This window comes from Balaenoptera acutorostrata, chromosome 9, assembly GCF_949987535.1.
Source record: "Balaenoptera acutorostrata chromosome 9, mBalAcu1.1, whole genome shotgun sequence".
NCBI lineage: Eukaryota > Metazoa > Chordata > Mammalia > Artiodactyla > Balaenopteridae > Balaenoptera > Balaenoptera acutorostrata.
This window is the reverse complement of record NC_080072.1, coordinates 38,755,500-38,774,573: the sequence shown is the minus strand read 5'-3', so window position 1 is coordinate 38,774,573 and position 19,074 is coordinate 38,755,500. Positions and strand designations below refer to the sequence as shown.

General features: G+C 44.1%; 1 protein-coding gene across 8 annotated transcripts; it reads right to left on the bottom strand.

The window, feature by feature from the left end:
- Window positions 1-1,777: 1,777 nt before the first annotated feature.
- On the bottom strand, window positions 1,778-18,832 carry E2F8 (E2F transcription factor 8). Of its 8 annotated transcripts, none has more exons than XM_057552158.1 (13): window positions 18,711-18,832; window positions 16,756-16,883; window positions 14,520-14,798; window positions 14,018-14,174; window positions 12,025-12,339; window positions 11,644-11,805; window positions 9,842-9,979; window positions 8,125-8,328; window positions 7,733-7,820; window positions 6,958-7,489; window positions 3,414-3,546; window positions 2,902-3,296; window positions 1,778-2,528 (listed from the first exon to the last, which is right to left on the bottom strand). In XM_057552158.1, exons 2-13 carry the CDS (start codon window positions 16,768-16,770, stop codon window positions 2,346-2,348), a joined length of 2,601 nt encoding a protein of 866 aa, XP_057408141.1. In that variant the 5' UTR covers window positions 16,771-16,883; window positions 18,711-18,832; the 3' UTR covers window positions 1,778-2,345. The 8 variants fall into 8 exon arrangements, 7 of the variants coding, with proteins under 7 accessions (XP_057408141.1, XP_057408140.1, XP_057408136.1 ...); XM_057552157.1 differs by having other exon boundaries at window positions 18,643-18,742; XM_057552153.1 differs by lacking the exon at window positions 18,711-18,832 and adding an exon at window positions 18,073-18,340.
- Between the last annotated feature and the right edge of the window lie 242 nt (window positions 18,833-19,074).

Here is a 19,074-nt window from a genome sequence, read left to right as displayed (position 1 = left end):
GCTCACTCAGACTGTTGGCACCATATTCAGTGTTTCAGTTTCTTGCTGGCTGTTGGTGGCAGGCCACCCTCAGCTGCAACAGCTGCTCACAGGTCCTTTGTTGGGCTCCCCAAACATGGTCACTCTGACTCCTCCAAGCGGGAAAGGCAGGCTCTTAATCATGTACACACACACTCACACACACCCCATCACCTTCACTGTGTCCTATTGGTTAGAAGGAAGTCACAGATCCCACCCACACTCAAGGGAAGGGAATCCACAAGGGCGTGAACACCAGGAGGTGGGGGTTATGGGGCAACTTTATGAATCTGCCAGTGGCAGAGCTGGGTGGGACAACCCCAGAGCTGTCTCAAAACCTGACACATCTCCTTTCTTTCTGTGCATCTGATTTCCCCAAACCTCCGTCCTAGGGAGGTACTTCTCCATGTGTAAGACCTGAGAAGGGGGGCAGAACAAAACCTGGCCTGCAGTCTCTCTAGCTCGGCTATCGGGGAGCAGATGTCAGGAGATTCACCTCCTTGGAGCTACAGTGACTGTCTGTCTGGGTTGGTGTTTCTCTCAGTTCTCTGTGCAATTATGTAGTAGCCTCCGCTGAACTGTATCTTTAGTCTATATCTACTACTGGCAACTTACCTTCTCTGTATTGAATGGACTTGCTTTCTTTCATTTATTTGTGTGTATATACTGTCTTCCTCAGTGATACTATAAGCAAAGGCAGGAGCCATTTCTTAAATCAGGAACCATCCATGTGCCCTCCAAGTAGGTTTATAAAAGCCAAGGCAGAGGTACTTTGGGGGAAATAGTTCATATTGGCTCTCTAGTGGTGTGGAGGAAGAGGGATCTCTAGGTCAGTGTGAAAATCTGCCTCTTAGCTGTACTTGGTTGTGCAAACAAAACATGTATATTTGAAAGCTTTGAGCTTGCAAATGCTCAGATTACCCTGAAACAATGTGCTTGGTTCCTGCTAGAACTGCTGGGCATGCATCTGGAGGCAGATGGGTAATGAACAGATAAAGAGATAAAGACATGGGTTAAGTCCTTGCATACACTGGCAGTGTGACCCTGGACTTGCTGCTTGAATTTCTGGGCACCTCAGTGACCTCATCGCCCTAGCTTGTAGAGATAATGCCTTTAAAATGTGTAACACAGTGCCTGGCACATAGGAAACAAGCAGGAAATAGATATTACAATGATCCTTTAAGACCCTGATGAGGGAAGGCACGTGTTAATGCTTAAGGTACAATTTGTTGCATAACCAGGGGATCAGGGAGATGCACACTTAACACATTATAGCTCGTTCCTTCTCTTGGAGCTCATGGAGGGTTTGATGTGATAGTTCCTTGAGTGTGGACGAAATTAGAATCCTTACTGCTACTTGCCCACCCCTGGAGCTGGGCCCATTTGGAAAGTGTGGAAAGAGGACTCTAGCTGCAGCCCCTCTTCTATTGACAGCGGGACAGAAGAGGGTGGATGCTGGCCATGCCATGCCATGCCAGGGCAGGAGCACCCCAACTCACACCTCTCATTTCCAACCTCCCAGGGCGTGGTGGAAAGCCCAGGAGACTAAGCTGGCCGTCCTTGGCCAAGCAACAGCTTCTCTGAAGCCATTTTCACTCTGTAAAAGTGGAGCCATATGGAAGATCAAAAGAGGGGAAGAACGTAGGCAATAAACTTGGCATATCTAAGGAAACCCAGGATGTATTCTCCGTACTAAGAATTTGCCTCAGAGGTTCGAGAAATTTTCCTTTTCTTCCAACAGGCCAAATGAAAAGTTAAATACATTTTAGAAAAGTTTTAATTTGAACAACTTATGATTAAAAATACATTTTATAAATAATTTTTCCATAGACTTGATTAAGGATTGTTGCAAACTTTACAAAAAGACATACTGCAACAACAGCTGAAAGAAATTACAAAAAATATAGCTACAGCCCTCCTATTTAAAAATACAGCATTGTACATCACAGCGTTTTCTTTGTGCAAAGTTGAAGAGAGCACTGCATTAGGCCTGTCACAGATTCACTCAAAGGGAAGTAAACTTTAACACAGTTATTAGGCTTAATAGTATAGGCACAGCTGGAACATCGAACTCTTTCCCCCTAGAAGTTAATATATATCTCAGTTCTTTTATTTTGTAGGACTGATGGCTGAACTTAGCTTAATACAAATATATATTTATATGTGTGTATGGATATATATAAGTATGAAAACAAGTGTCTGTTTTGAAATTAAGTAAACTCCCAACGTATTTACAGCATTTTCAGAGAACGTGTTCTCCAAATCAGTCTGAGGACATCGTCTCTGTTAAACAAGTCTGGAAGATTAAACGAGGCCAAATCTGTCAATTAATGGACATCCTCCGTTGAGACTTCCAGTTTTCGCTGTGGGACAAAGAGAGTTCCTATGGAGGTGTTATTAGCACCATCGAAATCCATGCAGGAGGAGCCTGCCGGCTTCGTTGGTCCACCTGGGGTACGGAAGAAGCTTTCAGCCACTAATTGGGACCCTTTGGGTGTCACAGGAACAGGCTGATTGGAAAGAGAAGAATGGAGAAGAGTCAAACCCACGCAGACAGGTACACCTGGCAACCTTAGAAAACTGTACTGGAGGGACACGTCACATGATGGGAACCTCGCATGCCCTGAAATCTGCCGGCTGAGCCTGCCTGAGTTTCATGTTCTCAGTTATTTTTGCTAAGGTGAGACAAAAAGCTCATGGTAACCCCATAAAATGGACTCCTTGGGCACTCTTCCTGGGTTTGGAAGGAAGGCAGGCCTTTAATCTCCTCACTCTCCCATCCTTTCCTTTTCCCAAAGGAGAAAAGCAAATGTGAGTCTCCCATGATGTTGATACTGGGGACTTAATAACCTAAGGAAAAATAATAAATGGAAATACTCTTACCTGTTGTGCCCCTGTCACTGCAACTGATTGTCCATTTGTTTGGTTCTGGCCCAGGACTGATACGTCGTACTTGGTGGCCCTTCCTTGCTGAGTGCCTGCATTTTCTGGTGTGACACTAACAGCCTCTATTCTTGGAGACACAGGAACTGTTCCGGGCCCGGGGCTGGCGGACACCTGCACACCGGGGGAGATGAGGCCCAAGTGCTGCAGAGTGAAGTTTACAACGGCTGAGCTCGGGTTCTGGACGGGAACGGGGTGGCTCGAAGTGAGAGCCGGGCTGTTCCCGACAGGGACGGCTGCCACGGAAGTTGGTGAGACCATTAGCTTCAAAGGTGTTACATGAAAAGAGGGAAAATTAACAGCAGTGAGTTCGGATGATGTCACTGGAATAACACCTGGAAAGAAAAGGGGGGAGAATATCTTAAAAGCACAGGCATTTGTCTGAGAAGCATACAAGGCTTGAGTGAACTTGAGAATGACCCACATTTGAACAGTGTTTTACGTACACTCACCTGCAATCGGGGAGCTGTAGATCCTGTGGTTTGGGGAAAGTGTACCTGAGCTTTCTTTACTAGACAAAATGGACTCTGCCCCCAGGGTTGAGCACTGGGTGAGAGGGATTAGGTATCCTGATGGGAACAAGGTCTAGAAAACAAGGAGGAAGCGTTTATTTTACACACAAATACGGAAGAAAAATGGCCAAGCGCCTCTTCTGGGACTAGTATCCCTTGGTGGTTCTGTCATCAGACTAAAGCCTCCAATGGTATGGGCCACAGACAGGCCAGCTATAATGGCTCCTTGAAGACAATAGCCCTCCTTCCCATTCCAACGCTTGTCCTGAATAATACAAACCATGTGTTTCTTAAATGCCATCTGTGGTCTTAGCAAGAGTCCTAAAGCTAGCACTGAACCTGCTTAAGGGCAGGATTTACCCAGCACATCCCCCCTGACCCCCACTACTGACGCCCTAAGTCCTGCTACCAGACTTCTTGGTATGATGTGGTACTGTCAGAACAAGTTTAATGCAGCTGGACACCGTAAAGGCACTGCTGTGTTATTATCTGATTGTCCTTGAATTCTGTGGGATGGTATTTCCCAAGAATATTCTGAGGGACTCTAGTCCTATGGGATGCAAGCAGGCACTCTGCAAATCATAGTCAAATATGTTTGGTAAATTCTGAATTAAACAAAGGAAAACGGTCTTTATGACAGAATTTCTAAGGGACTTTTATGATGGCATGCATTGTTCTCCAAGGGGGCATCATGTAACATTTCCTAGGTTATTCAGCAACTAAATTTTCGGTAGTATTGGTATTTAAGGAAAACATTTTAAGAAATGTTGATTTACAGAAAGGGAACGCCAAACCATAGGCCAAAAATACAGCCTCCTGGCTGTTTTTGTAAATAAAATTCTATTGGAACATAGCCATGCCCATTCATTTATGTATGGTCTACAGATGCATTCCTTTTTTTTTTTTAAACAATGGCAGAGTGAATAGGTGCAACAGAGACCATATGGCGCACAAAGCCAAAAACATTTACTATCTGGTCCTTTACAGAAAAAGTTTGCTGACTCCTGATTTAGAACAAAGGAATTATACAACTATAGATTTTTTTCCCCTAGTACTTTAGGTTCAAATGATACCAAACAAACACCCTTATAATATACAAATGAAAGGGCAGGGCACCAGGGTTCAAAAATTACAGATAAAAAAGAGAACTGATTAATTCATATTAGATGCCCAGTTGTCATGCAGCAAAAGCTTTAGGGAATAAAGTTACATTCCAAACCGAAATGGCCAGAGTGTTGGGTTGTGTGTGTCTGCACCTTGCCCGCTGATCATTGTACTTTTCCAAACAGAGAGCGCCTACATGGGTGGCTGAGCCGCCTGAAAAGTCTGCTCAGTCTTACCAGGAGCAGGACTGGTAAAAGCAAAAAAGCAGCTCTTGTAAACTAGGGGCCCTCCTTTTATCTTCCTCCGGATCTTTCTTCTCGCCATTGTCAAAACAACAGTCTATACTTTGATCTAGCTGTTAATAGGTCTGGTCAGAATCCACAATGCTAAAGGGTACCACAGACTTTCTATTTTGTTTCTTAGATGCTTAGTTCTATTCAATATCTTTACTAGTAGGTTCCTTAAAGACTGCAGCAAAGAAAAGAAGAATTTTTAAGGGGTAGATTTAGGTGTTTTACAAATAGCTGCTCATTGCTATCTTTAATCGTACTCTCTCATGGTACGAGTTTTTCTGGTTGCCGGTTTAACTCTTTTCAAATCTCCAGCAAGACCGCTAATACTCTAATAATAATTATTTTTCCATTTCCTACAAACTATATTCATCGCAAAATTTGTTCACCTATAATGCCAATTCCTTTTTTTAAAACAAATTAGAACTATTAAAGTAGCAGGATGAAAGAATTTGACATATTTCAACTTGCACATCTTCTCATTGAGCCTACATTACCACTCTTACCCCTCTTCCTATGACACTATCCTGTTTTATTTTCACCATATTTCTTATCATTCACTACCTGATACGTTTGTGTTTATTTGTATACTGTCTTCTCTCCACCCCTAGAAGTGTAGATTCTCAGTAAATGTTTGTTGAATGAATTAACACACGAATCTCTCACTTTCTTTGTCCTGCTCAGTCCGTGCTAAAGAGAAATGGTCAAAATGAAGTCAGAGATGAAAAAAGAAGCAGGGGACGTGAAAAATCTATCCAGTGAAAACCCTAATCCTGAATAACTAAGTGAGCAACAGGAGACCATTATTAAATCATACCCATTGGCTCAAAGAGATTATGGACCTCCCAGAAAATCGAATCAAGCCGAAGCCTTGTGATTTTCCCCCTAGCATGGATATTAGATGCAAAATGATACTATGCTAAGATAATGGATGTTTTGAATGGTTACCATGAGGCCATCCTCAGGGAAGATTTGACAAACTCTAAAGCCTCCTTAATAACAACAGTTATAGATAATACCCTTCAGCTTCTACGGTGCCTTAAAAGGACCACGAACCCCTTTATGTAAAACATCATGTAATAAATGCACTTAACCTCACAAAAACTGTAATATGGCCCTGGGGCAAGTGCTCAAAAGCAACCACCCCCAAAGGCAGGTGCTGGGTTTGGTCTGATCCAGAGCACAGGTTTGATCCAAAGCACATTCTCTTTACACCCAATAGACGATCAGGAAAAACTGGCAGAACAAATTCTTTATAGATGTGGAAAAACAAGATGAAGGGAAGTAAAATAACTTGAATTCACAGCAGGGACAAAATGAGAGATTAACTTCTGCTTCCACGTTTAGTGGTGTTTGTTTATTTGGTGATGCTGTCTCTCATATATAATTGTCCTAAGGGAGGAAAACGAGATAATGTATGTAAAAGTGCCTAATACTTCTGCTGTATAGTATGTGGGTAGGCATCCAATAAATGTTCATTCCTTCCTGAATAAAACTCCATCTAGGAAAAAAATTGTCTAGAACATCAAAATCTCTAGAAACCAATGCATCAAATATACCTAAAATTAGCCAAGCTAAGTTTGATTTTTCTATTTGCACAAAATAGAAATTTTGGTTTAAATTTTAGGTAGAAAGTAAAAACGGGGAACAATTTCTCTTCTAGGCAACAGATGCCAGTTACATGACATCAAACAAACATCAAGTAATGACTCAGAAAGCAGGAGTTAAAGGGACCCTATGTGTCCATGCATTCATTTGGGGTCACGGCTGCTTGTAAATTATTTAAGACTTTCATGGCAGGTGTTTGCATTCCAGTGTGTGACAGAGAAATGGACTTAAGGACAACCACCCGCGGTGCTTTAAAAAGAGAGCAAATAATCCCTTCCTCCAAAGGTTAAAAATGTCCCTGCCATCATCCCAGTAAGGGGATTAGCTGTCTGAGGCCTTGTTTGGATTATGGGATGCTAAGGAACAGTTCCCTGTTTTCTGAGAGCCTGCTCTTCGCTCTGGTAAATTTCACAAGCCACCAGATTCTCTCCTAATCAACTGGGGAGCTCCTAAAGCTTCGCACAGTTCAAGGCTGTACTTACTGTGGAGACATTTTCAAGTCCTTTTAGGTCTTCTTTAAATTTCTTTTTGGAACCACTGTCCTCGAGCATGCTTGCCCTCTTTGAGCCTCTTTCTCCAGCAGGCTCCCTGTCTCGGTTCTTTGTACCTTGTCGCTCCAGCCCTGGCAGCAAGCTTCCAGGCCTGGTGGAGGCACTGGACTTTGGTGCATCATTGGCTGCATTCTCTGTGGTGGTATCGGTGGAACCTTTTGATCTCGTAGCGTTAGAAGAGGGCGTGGGGCAGACCGTGGGGCTCAGGCCTTGGGGCGGCGTCATCGTTTGGGCCTGGGCAGGCTGCAGGTAGATGGCATATGATGGGCCCGAAGGGGCCTGAGGTAGGATCATGGGCACTGCCGATGACAATGGGCTGGGGATGAGGGGGACCACCCCCAGGGGCTGGATGAGGGACGGTGCTGTCATCTCTAGCTCAGCATTTGCTGGAGTGTCCAGAGGGGCCACTGGTTTGCAGTGCCCAGATCTTGCCAGTTGTACTTTCACTTTCTTTCTGGGGTCACTAAAAGACAAGATTTAAATCATGATACAATGGAAACATGTTCTCTAAAATGTTCTACCACTTTAGATTGCCCCAGATTGAAGCTATGCTTTTATGAAACTAGCAGATAGTTTCTGTAATGATTCCGTATAGAAAAGATTCTCTCACCAGTTGCCAAGGCTAGTGCCTATTCTTATGTAAAATAAGTAATCCTAAGGATGCAACGTAAAGTAATGCATCCTGTTACTAAAGAGAGTTGCCTACCTTGATTGCTCTTCTAACTGCATTTTGCAAATAGCTGCGAGCTGAGCCATTTTACTTGGGAAAGGCACAGAATTCTGAGAACTCTCAGCTGGTAAAATAAAAAGAAGGTGGGGGAGAGGATTGGTCAAAGCAAAAGAATACATGTTCACACAGATGAAACATCACTGAGGTCAAAGGAACATGCACCGCCCCCCAAAATCACCCAGCAATTAAACAATAAACCCCACAAATCACTTTTTATCCTTTAATTCATATATAGTTAGGCTTCAAGTGGGTTTGGGACTATGGAAGTTGAAACAATTCTCTAGCAAGTCCCGCGGGATCAAGTAAGCTAAAAAGTCAGATAAAAAGGAATTCTTCCGAGCAGAGCCCTGACATGATGGTAAACATACCTTTGTTGGTTTTGATAGGGCTAGTGGGAGCAGAATTTATCTTTCTCCGATCACTTTCTATGCTCTTTACCAGTTTGATGAGAGATGGGTGTCGAGTGAAGTTTGGTTTCCCACGTGTGGAAAAGAGGTTTTTGGCACAGTTCTCTTTAGAAGACCGCCTCCCTTCCAAATCAGAGGCAGCAAAAGGAAGCACTGGGCCAAGACCTGAAACAGGAAAGGGCAGTGTGTTAATACACGGTTGGTTTGGCCTCCTTCTGGGGTATGAGGTCAGAGTGTGATTCTAAAATGATTTTAGGAATTAAACTGGCCACAGTTAATAGAGCACCTACTATGTGCCAGATACCGTTTTAAGGGCTTCACCTACAAAACCTTGTTTATCTTATTAAATAAATTCTGAGATAATATTTCACACTTTAACATCTCTGAAAGCCGTTGTATCTTATAACCAGTGGTGTGCTATAGTGTGACTGTTACTGATTTTTCTTTCTTATTGATATATAAAACATTGTGCATCTCAGAATCAGTGGAGACTTAATCTGATGAAATATGGTGACCCTCACTGCTATGGAGTGAATGTTTGTGTCCCTCCCCACTCCCCCACCCACCAAATTCATATGCTGAAAGCTAATGCCCAATATGATGGTATTGGGAGTTGGGGCCTTTGCGAGATGCTCATGAGGGCGGAGCCTTCTTGCATAGGATTAGTGCTCTTACAAAAGAGACCCCACAGAGCTCCCTAGTCCCTTCCACCACCTGAGGTTACAATGAAAAGACGGCTGTCTAGAAAGCAGGTCCTTACCAAACACTGAATCTGCTGGTGCCTTGATTTTGGACTTCCTAATCTCTAGAACTGTGAGAAGTAAATGTCTGTTGTTTATAAGCCACCCAGTTGATGGTACTCTGCTATGGCAGCCTGAACAGGCTAAGACACTCTCCACAACTTGGGTAGGTACTTCTCAGGAAATGCATCCCCATTTCAGAGACATTTCAGACATTAACTGACTCACGGTCTCTTAGCTTGTAGAATGTGGGCCTGGGATATGAACCTGATCAGTCTAGCCCAGAGCCTACACTCTGAATCCCTGTACCGAAGGACCTCTCTCTGTAGTTATATCCAAAATCACAATAACATCGCGAAGGTGCCACTATTCTTCCCACTTGCGGGTGAGGAAACAGTCTTGGAGAAGTAACCTGCCCAAGGCCACAAGGCTGATAAGTATCAGAGCTGGGACTGGAACCTAAGCCTCCCTCTGCTTCTACAGCCCATGTTCTTTCCACTTGCCAGCACTTCTGTGTGGGGATCTTGGTGGAACGCAAAATGTCAGAATCCCGGAGTTGAGATGGAGACTAGAATATTGATACTGGAATGAATTCACTTCATATTCTCCATGTGCACAGACTCTGTTATGGTCACTGAACAGCATAATGATGACAGCAGTAGTATCTTATGCTTCGTGATGCTTTCAACTTTCTCAAATCCTTTCACATACAGATTCTACCTCCTGCACAAGGTGTGCAGTTGTTATGGACCTTGTGCTGCTGATGAAGCCAAGAGCTAAATTTTCCATATCGGTACTCATCTTTAATTGTCATTTCAGTCACTTATTATATGTTCTTTACATGTGGGAGTGTGGGTAGGAAGGGAAAGGGGGAATATCTCCAAATGTGCATTAATTCAAAATAATGAAGCAATGAATGAAAGAAAACAAATACATACCACTGGAATTTGGACTGATTTCTGGGCCTGTCCATTTAAAAGCTGGTTTTCGGCCTCTTTCCTCTGTAACATGAACTTTCTTGATAAGATCCAGGCTACTCAGAACATTAGCTATATCATACAACCTCCTAATTTTTGCTGGGGGGAAAAAAAGTGTATACATCCCTTAATGGAATAATGAAAGATCAAAGGACTTTGCTTCATAAGGACTTCATGTACATTCAAAGAGCTATCCTAACTATCAATGTCAGAGAAAAATGTGACTCTTCTTAAGTTATGCTAGTGACACTGCTTTAATTAAAACAACAAAAAATAGTTTTAAATATTGAAAAGACGCAGTTACTGATGATACTGAATTTTGAAATGACAAAAGTACATGTTGGAAAAGGAAAAGTGACTCAATGAGATCACCCTATTGGGAATCATGTTACAGATTTTCTAATAAAAATTTACCATTGCTGGGCATCTCCTAGTGAGGATTCAGGATTATGAACAAATAGAAATATAGCATCGATGATAAATGTATTGCTTTCCTGCTTGTGATAGTTTATAAAAAGATTTATTTAATAACATAAGCATGGAATATTCTATTGCCCATCAAAATTTATAAATTTTCATACTGTCCATATGTAATATGAAAAGCAGAGATTTGTTAATTCTATAAACCTCACATATCTTGAAAAGTTTTGCTACAAAAAGCCTGCCTTTACTTCAGCTTGACAGTACAAAGTTACAAATTGAGCCCTCTTTCATAGCCATGCCAGAAGGTTCTGAATTCCTGGGGGATTCAGGAAATTACACATCTGTAGTTCCTGGAATAGTTTCCAGGGCTGTGACTAACCAGTGAAATGGAGAGCTGAAAACTGTCTGGTGGCTCAGGGAAAGCGGGCAGCCCATCGGTAGTATCGGGATGTGTTTTTTGAGATGACAGATCTCCCAAGCCCATCGCCAGCATTATTGCCTTAATCTCTATTCATTTTGTCTTTATAGAGACACTGGAGATGTATGAATATACTTTCATATACTTTTAATACACTTCACCAGTACAGCTTCACAGGGATGGGAAGGGATCTGTGTGGTAGCTCCCAGGCATTCCCCCAGCCTCTGCTGTGGCTCGGGGCAGCTCTTCCTCACCAGTCAGCCGGGTCCCCCGAACGACCCATGTCCAGGCCAGCCTCATGCCCTACTTGGAGGTCGCTAATACCCTCAGGTGTCTGCTGAGCACTCCTTTCCACACTCTCTCTCTACTCCTCTTTGAGGGGGTTCCTGCAAAGTCTGTTCTAGAGGCAAGGGTAGAGCTGTGTTAGGGACCCAACCTACGGTCTCTTTCCAACTTAGAGCAGATATTCTGGCTAAAACCACTTTCAAAATGGCGAACCAACTGTGCTGCAGGTCACTTCTGGGGACAGTGTTAGAAGTTACTTTCACCCTCAAATATGAGAGTCAGTGGAAAGAGCAGAGACCTGGGTACCACTCCCACTTTACAATTTACTGCTCATTTAGATTTCAGACAGTACAGATTCTACATGTGTAAAATGGAGACAATGTTACAGTAACAAAGGAGGTAACATTTAAGGAACTGTATAAGCCAAAGTGTCAGATAAGAGTAATTATATATGTATTTTTGAATCCTACAAGTCAGCTAAAGCAGTATCATCATGGCTTCTGGGGAGAAGTGAAGATACAAAAGGCTAACTAGATATGATCTGTTTATATAACAAATGTATTTGGAAATCAGTTAATAACCGAGATTTTATTATTTAAGAGTAGGTCCAAAAGTCCATGGCAGTCGTGCCACTTACTTTTAAACTTGCTTTTATCCAAATCTTCCACATGGTCCTCCCCAATTAAAATCTTGGCAGCAATTTCCAGGCTTACTATCTGAGGCGTTGACACCAAAAATAGCATCACAAATTTCTGGCTCATCACTCTTAAAGACTTGTCTTTGCGGCTGTTTACAGAGGCTTTGGAGAAGGAAGAGGATTAGAGAATTAAAATTTATGAAGGGACAAGTGCTTTCTAAAGTAACCAGGCTAAAAATACCACGACCTGATCCCACGGTTGATGTGCAGCATTTTCACATTAAAAGCAGCAGTAGCTTTGAGCGTGGTTCCCTAAGGAACCTCTTCTTTAGACCTCCCAGAGGTGCTCTGCCGCCTGGGTTTTTCAACAGCAGCTCTCACCTGCCCGAAATTCCACTCCAGGGAGTTCGACAAAACACATGTCTGGGTGTCCATTTTGGCCAGTGTTTGATTTGATGATCGGATCCTCTATCCGGTAACTCTTACTGAAGTCAAACTCTTGTTCATATTCTTTCTTTTTGATCATCATAATCTGCTCGGCATACTTGTTCTCTTCCCCGACGCTCTTCAAAGTCCCAAGGGTTTGGTTGAGGTTGTGTCGGCCGTGCCAAGTGTACCTGTTTTTGGCAAGCCGGCTCACCATGTGCAGACTCTCTAGGACGTTGACGATATCGTAAATGCGTCGGCGCTCGACATCTGCAAAGAACAAGCAATTGTACCATACTAGGATCAGATTTTGTAATGTGGATAGAATTGAATACCTTTTCCTTCCAGGGATTACTAGTCAGTAGGTTCTGGATTATATAACTTTATTTATGCTCAACAAAGAGTGTGAAGATGAGAAAGGCATGCCCCTGCTCTCCAAGGGCACAAATAGTTAATATGAATTAGAAAGGTGACATTTATTGAGGGCTTCCGCTGCACCATACAGGTTTAGGACATTTTTACCCTAAACTTGTGAGGTAGGCATTATTATCCACACTTTAATGAGGAGGAGACAGAGGCTCAGGCTGGCTAAGCTGTTCACCTCAAGGCACAGAGCCAGTCAGTAAGTGGCAAAATCAAGTCTTCAGTGCTCTAAATCCCACACTCTACACTCCATTTCTTATATTAGTTCCCAACACACACATATATGGATGTCATATGATAAGTACAAGGTGCTGAGATTCCTTGCTGTTCCTGGAACTTGCAAGATATGCCCTTGCCTGAGGGCCTTTGTGCTGGGCTGCTCCTTTTGGCTGGATTCCCTCTCCCAGATGTCCTCATAGCTCCCCACCTCGATTCTTTTGAGTCCTTGCTCGGATGTCACCCTCTTAACAAGGCCTGACCTGACCACTTCATTTAAAATTAAATTTCAAATTGCAAAGCACACCCCTAGCACTCCGGATCCCCCTCTACCTTGGTCTACATTTTCTTTTTTCCATAGCACATATTACCTTCTAACATATATCATAATTACTTACTTATTATGTCCTTTGCATATTATCTATTGCCCCCACTAGAAAGCAGGTTCCACAGGAGCAGGGATTTTGTCTTTCTGTTCACCAATGTCATCCCAGCTGCTACAACATTGCCTGGCACATAATAGGTGATTAGTAGATAACTGCTGAATTAAAGGGTACATCCTCCATAGCTACAATGAAGTGTATGTGAAGAGATGAATCTAAATGGCATATTCTTAAAATATGAAATAAAGTTGATATATATAAACATGTATGAAAAGGACAAAACTTTCTTCCCGGGGTGATAGCTATATATTAAAATATCCTGTATATCTCTTCAGATTCAGATTATAGTATTTTCATGACTCCAAAGGTATACCAAGTTTGCCACAGATTCCTTTTTAGCTGTAACTAGGTTTGAGTCCATGAAGAGAGGAGCGAAAGGGGGCAGGGGAACACAGTAACTTTTGGCAAACACAAAACATTCAGAAAATGCACTGGTTCTCAGAGTAGTGCTGAATGGCAGGGAGGGCTAAAGCCCTGCTCCCATGCCCAGAGGCCGATCCTCATTGTAAACTGTGAAGAAACCATTCCACAGCCTGGCTCCACAGTGAGAAACAAGACCCAAGTTCAGAGTTGTAGCTGTTTATGAAACAAGTCATAGAACAATGGTGCCTCCCTTTAAAGCTTCAGAGCTTTCGAAATGCAGTCAGAGCAATCTCCATTGTGATTTTCTGCTTCTGTTTTAAGACTTAACTGAGACTGGAAACTATATTCGGTTATTCTTAAATTAATAGGGCTTTACAGATGGATAACTTCTGTGTGGCCTTGTGTCATTACAAACACTGGCTAGATGAGCGTGGGTCTGAAGGAGTAAGTCTCTGAAGTCCCTTTAATGATTAACCATTTCGGTGAGCTCTTTGCATACTTACTAAGTTCCTCGGCTACTTCATCAAGACAGATGTCGTTATTCACAGCAGGGTTGGGATAGTTGGGATATCGAGCTAAGAACTTATGACACAACAATCCTAAGCTTTTCTCTTTTCGACTGGGTTGGGATTTCTCATATTCGTCTCCAGATAAGTGTTCCTACAAAGAAAGATGTAAATAATATCTTATTCGTAAAGATTTATTGGGGGCATCTGCACTCAGTGACTAACACTTATACATATGGTTTGCTTCCATAGCTACAAAATTGGAAAGAAAAGGTGTGGAGCCAGGATAAATTGCTTGACAGATCTGAAAGGGAAGAAGTTCATAAGTAAGTCACAGGTTCAGAATTCCCAGGGCTGTATTTGATGGGGTCCAAGCCCCTCCAGGGCTCTGAGGGGGGTGATGCTTTACACTGCTAGTGTTTCTGCAACAGCTTCACACTGCTCCCCCAACCCCCGCTCCCCAAATCCCCCAGTCTCCACCCAGGCCTCTGAAACCTACATGTAAACAATCTCTGGCCTCAGGTAATCCATTTCCGTTGTCAAACAAACCCCTTTTCTGATCTCTGTAGCGGATCTCTGGGCTCACGGCACTGATTAGCATTTTTAGGTTGGCTGTTGGTGTCCACGGTTCTCCCTGGGAGATCTCCTTGGGCTTGGTGGGTGTGGTTAAAGGGCCAAAGTCAGGTTGGATCTCCGCCAACAATATATTTGCTGCGGTGGATTCTTTCAGAGGTGTTTTCACCAGTCCCCTTTTATGTGGCTCGAAAAAGAGATTTTCCTGGTTCAAAACAAGTAAATTATTAAATCCACTGTAAAAAAGGATTTATCAGATAGCTTTTGACTCTAGAAATTGTATAAATAGAATAGTGCTAAGGAAAAAATGCCTAGTGAGGTTGTCGAGTTGATTACATTAGTGACTATATTCCAATGATGACTTTGACACTTGTCCATTCTAATAGCTAAATTTCCCATTTTTAACTTTTCAACAAAGCATGGACTTAAACTTTTCATCTTATGTTCCAAGAATTTAAAAAGAAAACTTTAAGACTTATAATTTAAAAAAATTTTATTTTGAAATAACTTTAGATTTAGAGAAGAGTTGCAAAGATTGAGCATTCCCATATACCTTTCACTTAGCTTCCCTTAATAGGGCTGATAATTTAAGTGATCCCAAACTCCTCGCAGTGACTTTGACTTATGACACTGTAATAAGTAAAGGTCTCCATGGCAGAAACCATGTCCCATTCATCTGTGTATCTAGCACAATGACTGCATGCAGTGGCTACTCAATAAAATACCACTGATGAAGAAAAGTCAGAGAGCCAAGGAAACAAGGGTGAGGGCTAGCATATGGTCAGACTTGTTGGCAAAATCCACTGGGGAGCAAAGTCCAGAGTGCCTACGAGCAGCATTTCCGACCAGAAAAGTCTGCTCTTTGAATATTTAACCTTTTCACTTTACAGATGGAGAAAATGGAACCCAGAGAAGTAAAATTAGTTACCTAAGACCACAAAGCTGGTTCCTGGCAGAGGCTGGACTGCCACTGAGAAACAAGGGGGTACATTAACAGCAGTTCATACTTAAGACTCATGGAGGCTACGTTTCTTCTACTTTTGGCCACTGGTGACTTCACACATTCCTACCACCTGTATCTATTTTATTTTTATTTTTAAAAAATTTGATTAGGATGTTTATTATCATGTTTTTATTAACAACAACAACAAAAGATGTTTGTCTACAATTTACAATGTACAATGACCAGTCAATCCCGCTCTTGCACTGCTATGCATTAACTGTTCTGTTTTAATGGAAACACTGAGAATACATCTGTATCTATAAGGAAATGCTTAGGATGGCAATAAGCGAAAGAATAGAGGCTCACTAATTCTTCAGTGACTTTAGGAACAAAGATTAATGGGACTATTTTATATGTCTGTGACTCTTTAGGATTTATCAAGTGCTTTTCCATTTGTGTTTTCATCCAATCCTGTAGTCCTATTCTACAGAAGAGGACACCCAGGCTGAGAGAGGTCACACAGGACTTGAATCTGAATCTCCTCCATCCAACTGTGGTGCCCTTACATGGAAGTCAGTGTGATGGACCCAAGCGGGGGGAACCCTCCCCTGATGGTGTACTTGAGAGGTGCTGATCCAAGAAGGGGATTTTTCTCAGGGCTGCTGTCCTTTGCCTCTGACCGTCAGAAGCAACAGCAATTCTCTTATTTGACTACTATCTAAAACTTTTAGGAAATTTGCATATTTCATTTTTTTTTTAACCTATCAGTATTTGGACATCAATCAAGATACCTCCCACTGACAGTGTCCCCTATAGTTAAAAGAAACTGGTGGTTTGGTAGAAAATGATCTTAACAGGAAATCCAATCTCAAATCATGTCAAATGCCCTTTCTGAATTCCTATTGTTCAAGAATTCTCAGAAATATCATAAAGCAACTAACAAATTTTATTATTCTTAAAAATACCTTTTCTCTCTACTTATCTCTTTGAAATTTCCACCAAATCATAAAAAACTAGAAAGATTAATCCTGGGTAATTTTCCCCTCTTCAAAAATTAAATTTCCCTTCCTTCTGGGTTTTTATAGGGGCTAACCAAAAAAGGATAACCAAAAAAGGGTGCGGCATTAGTAAGCTATTGGATATTGAAAAATTATGGACCTAAATCAGGATGATGTTGCATTTAAAACTGCAAGGATGAGTATTGAAACTAAAAAGGTACCTTTTCATTCTCCATTCTGTAAATTTCTCATACATTTAGAGTTTCTTTAAAAATGAAAAATCTGGATTTCCTCCCAATATCCTGATGGTTCAAGTAGTCCAGGTAGTCCAATTAAAAACTTTAATATCCTTAAAGAAAAAAAGACATAGAAAAAGTTAAAGAAAAATAAAAGCAGTAGATCTGTTGAAAATAACTTCATGGACGCCACAGGCTACTGAAACAAAGGCTAAAGAAAACTGACAAACGACACTTACATTTTATTCCCGACCACAGACAGCCCCACGGAGCAGAGAACTCCATCAAACGCCTGTAGATTTCTTCAGCTAACCGATCCGCTGTCATGAGACTTCAAGCAACCCACAGAATTTCCAGTGACAGCCCTCTCCCACCTTTAGAGAAGGCAAACCATTCTCCAGACCCCACCGAATGGACTGTAGCCAAGCACAAGCACCCACCTGTTCACAGATCAGAGCTCGGGACTCGGAGCATGAGCCCAGGTTCCGGCTAAGCAGCCACAACCCTAAGTATCTGGATAAAAGTCTGCATCTAGATGTCTGAATTTCTCCCTTGACACACACGTGCATAGGCTCAGCAGTAAAGCCTTGGGAAATAGCTTGATAGGTAACTTACAAATTCAGTCCTTAAGCTCCAGACGTATTCTGGGCATTTAAAGAGCGCCTTATGATTAAGACTTTTTTAAAAAAAGACTTCCTTACAGATGCGGCTTCCTTAAAGCGCTATGTACTCGCTATTCAGGCGGCTAGTTCACGCCACAATGTTGGACCCTACCATGGAAGGCTGCATTTGCTCAGCAAGGCAACCAGGTACAGCCCCCCTGCCGCCACCGGCTCCCGCGCCCCGCGCACTTCCCCTAGTGCCAGGCCAACTGCCCCTCCCCCGCCCCGGTCCCAGTCCGCGCGCCGCCCGCCAGGCAGTTCCCGGACAGCATCCTCGCGGTTTCTAGGGCAACGATTCCCGACCAATCAGAGTGCTGGTCGCGGGCCTGCGATTGGTTGGCGGCGCCATGGGCGGGTCCGGACCTTCCGCCTTCGATTTAAAAATTTGGCGCGGAAAGCCGGACCGTGGTCGGCGCCGCCCCTTATCAGCGCGGGGCTGGAGCGCGGGCAAACCCGCGCCCGGAACCACAGCATCCCCGCCCCTCCCCCTCGCTCGCCCCCTCCCCTCTGCGCGGGAGCTCAGCTCCTCCCTCCACTGCCCCGGGAGGAGCGAGAGGCGGGAAACGGCCGCCGCTGCCTTCCCGAGCCCTCTCCCGGTGCCAGGCTGGCCGAGCGCCGCGTCCCTCTGCGCCCCGCTGACCTGTCAGTTCACCTCACGGTTGGAGCCGACGGGGGCTGAGCGGGGACTCCTCGGCACCCCTTCCCCGCTCAGGCCCGGGAGCCCGCGTGTCGGGCAGTCAGTCGGTCCTTACGCTGCGCTGAGGTGGGTGCCGGAGGGAAACGCCGGGACCGGGACTGGCGGGCCGGCGGGCGGGCAGAGGGAACGTGACCGTCCAGGAGCAGTCAAGCCCCCGATTTGAAATTAACCCGCTCCCGGCGCGAGCCGATCCCGCGGGCAGGGAGGGCCGCTCCCCTCCCCCACGCCCGCTCTTCCCGGCCCCGGACCTCGCGCGCCAATCCGAGCCTCCAGACTGGAGCCGGCGGCGAATCAGGGTGCAGGCACCGCCCTCCGGTCCTGCCTCCACGACAGAGTTGGGGGAAAAGTTAAGCAACTTTTTTTTTTTTTTTTTTTTGGCAAACACCCCCTCCCCTAGCTCAAAGTTGGGGAATGAAGTTTAGTCCGCCCGGGGCACGCGGGTTGGGACGCGGGCGCTCTGCAATCCCCAGCCTGGGTCCGTGGCACCCCCTGCCCAGCCCCAGATCCGCTCACCTGCCCTGGGGATCCCAGCCAGGACCATTACCCCTTCCACCCATGGCATGCATTATTGTGTTGCCCACCATCTGCTCATGGCCTCTAGAAACTGGGGTGTGGAGGGAGAAGCTTGCCAACCGGTGCTCAGATTTGATGGGCGCGGGGTCTCGGCCCAGACTTGAGAACGCAGGTGTGGGAGGAGGAGGAATAAGGTTGAAAACCCGCCAAGCCTGTTCCAGGCGTCCCCTGTCTTCCCTCTCCAGGTCTGCTCCCGGCTCCTCCCTTTCCCCTCCCTGTCGTCTTCCCTCGCTTTTCCCTCTTTTTCCGGTTTCCGAGCCTCGGGCAGCTTCAGCATGGAATATTGTAGAGTTCTAGATTAATAGGAGGTTTGGGAGACACTCTAGTCCAACGCCCTGTTTTGCAGACGGGGAAACCGAGGCCCGGGGCGGC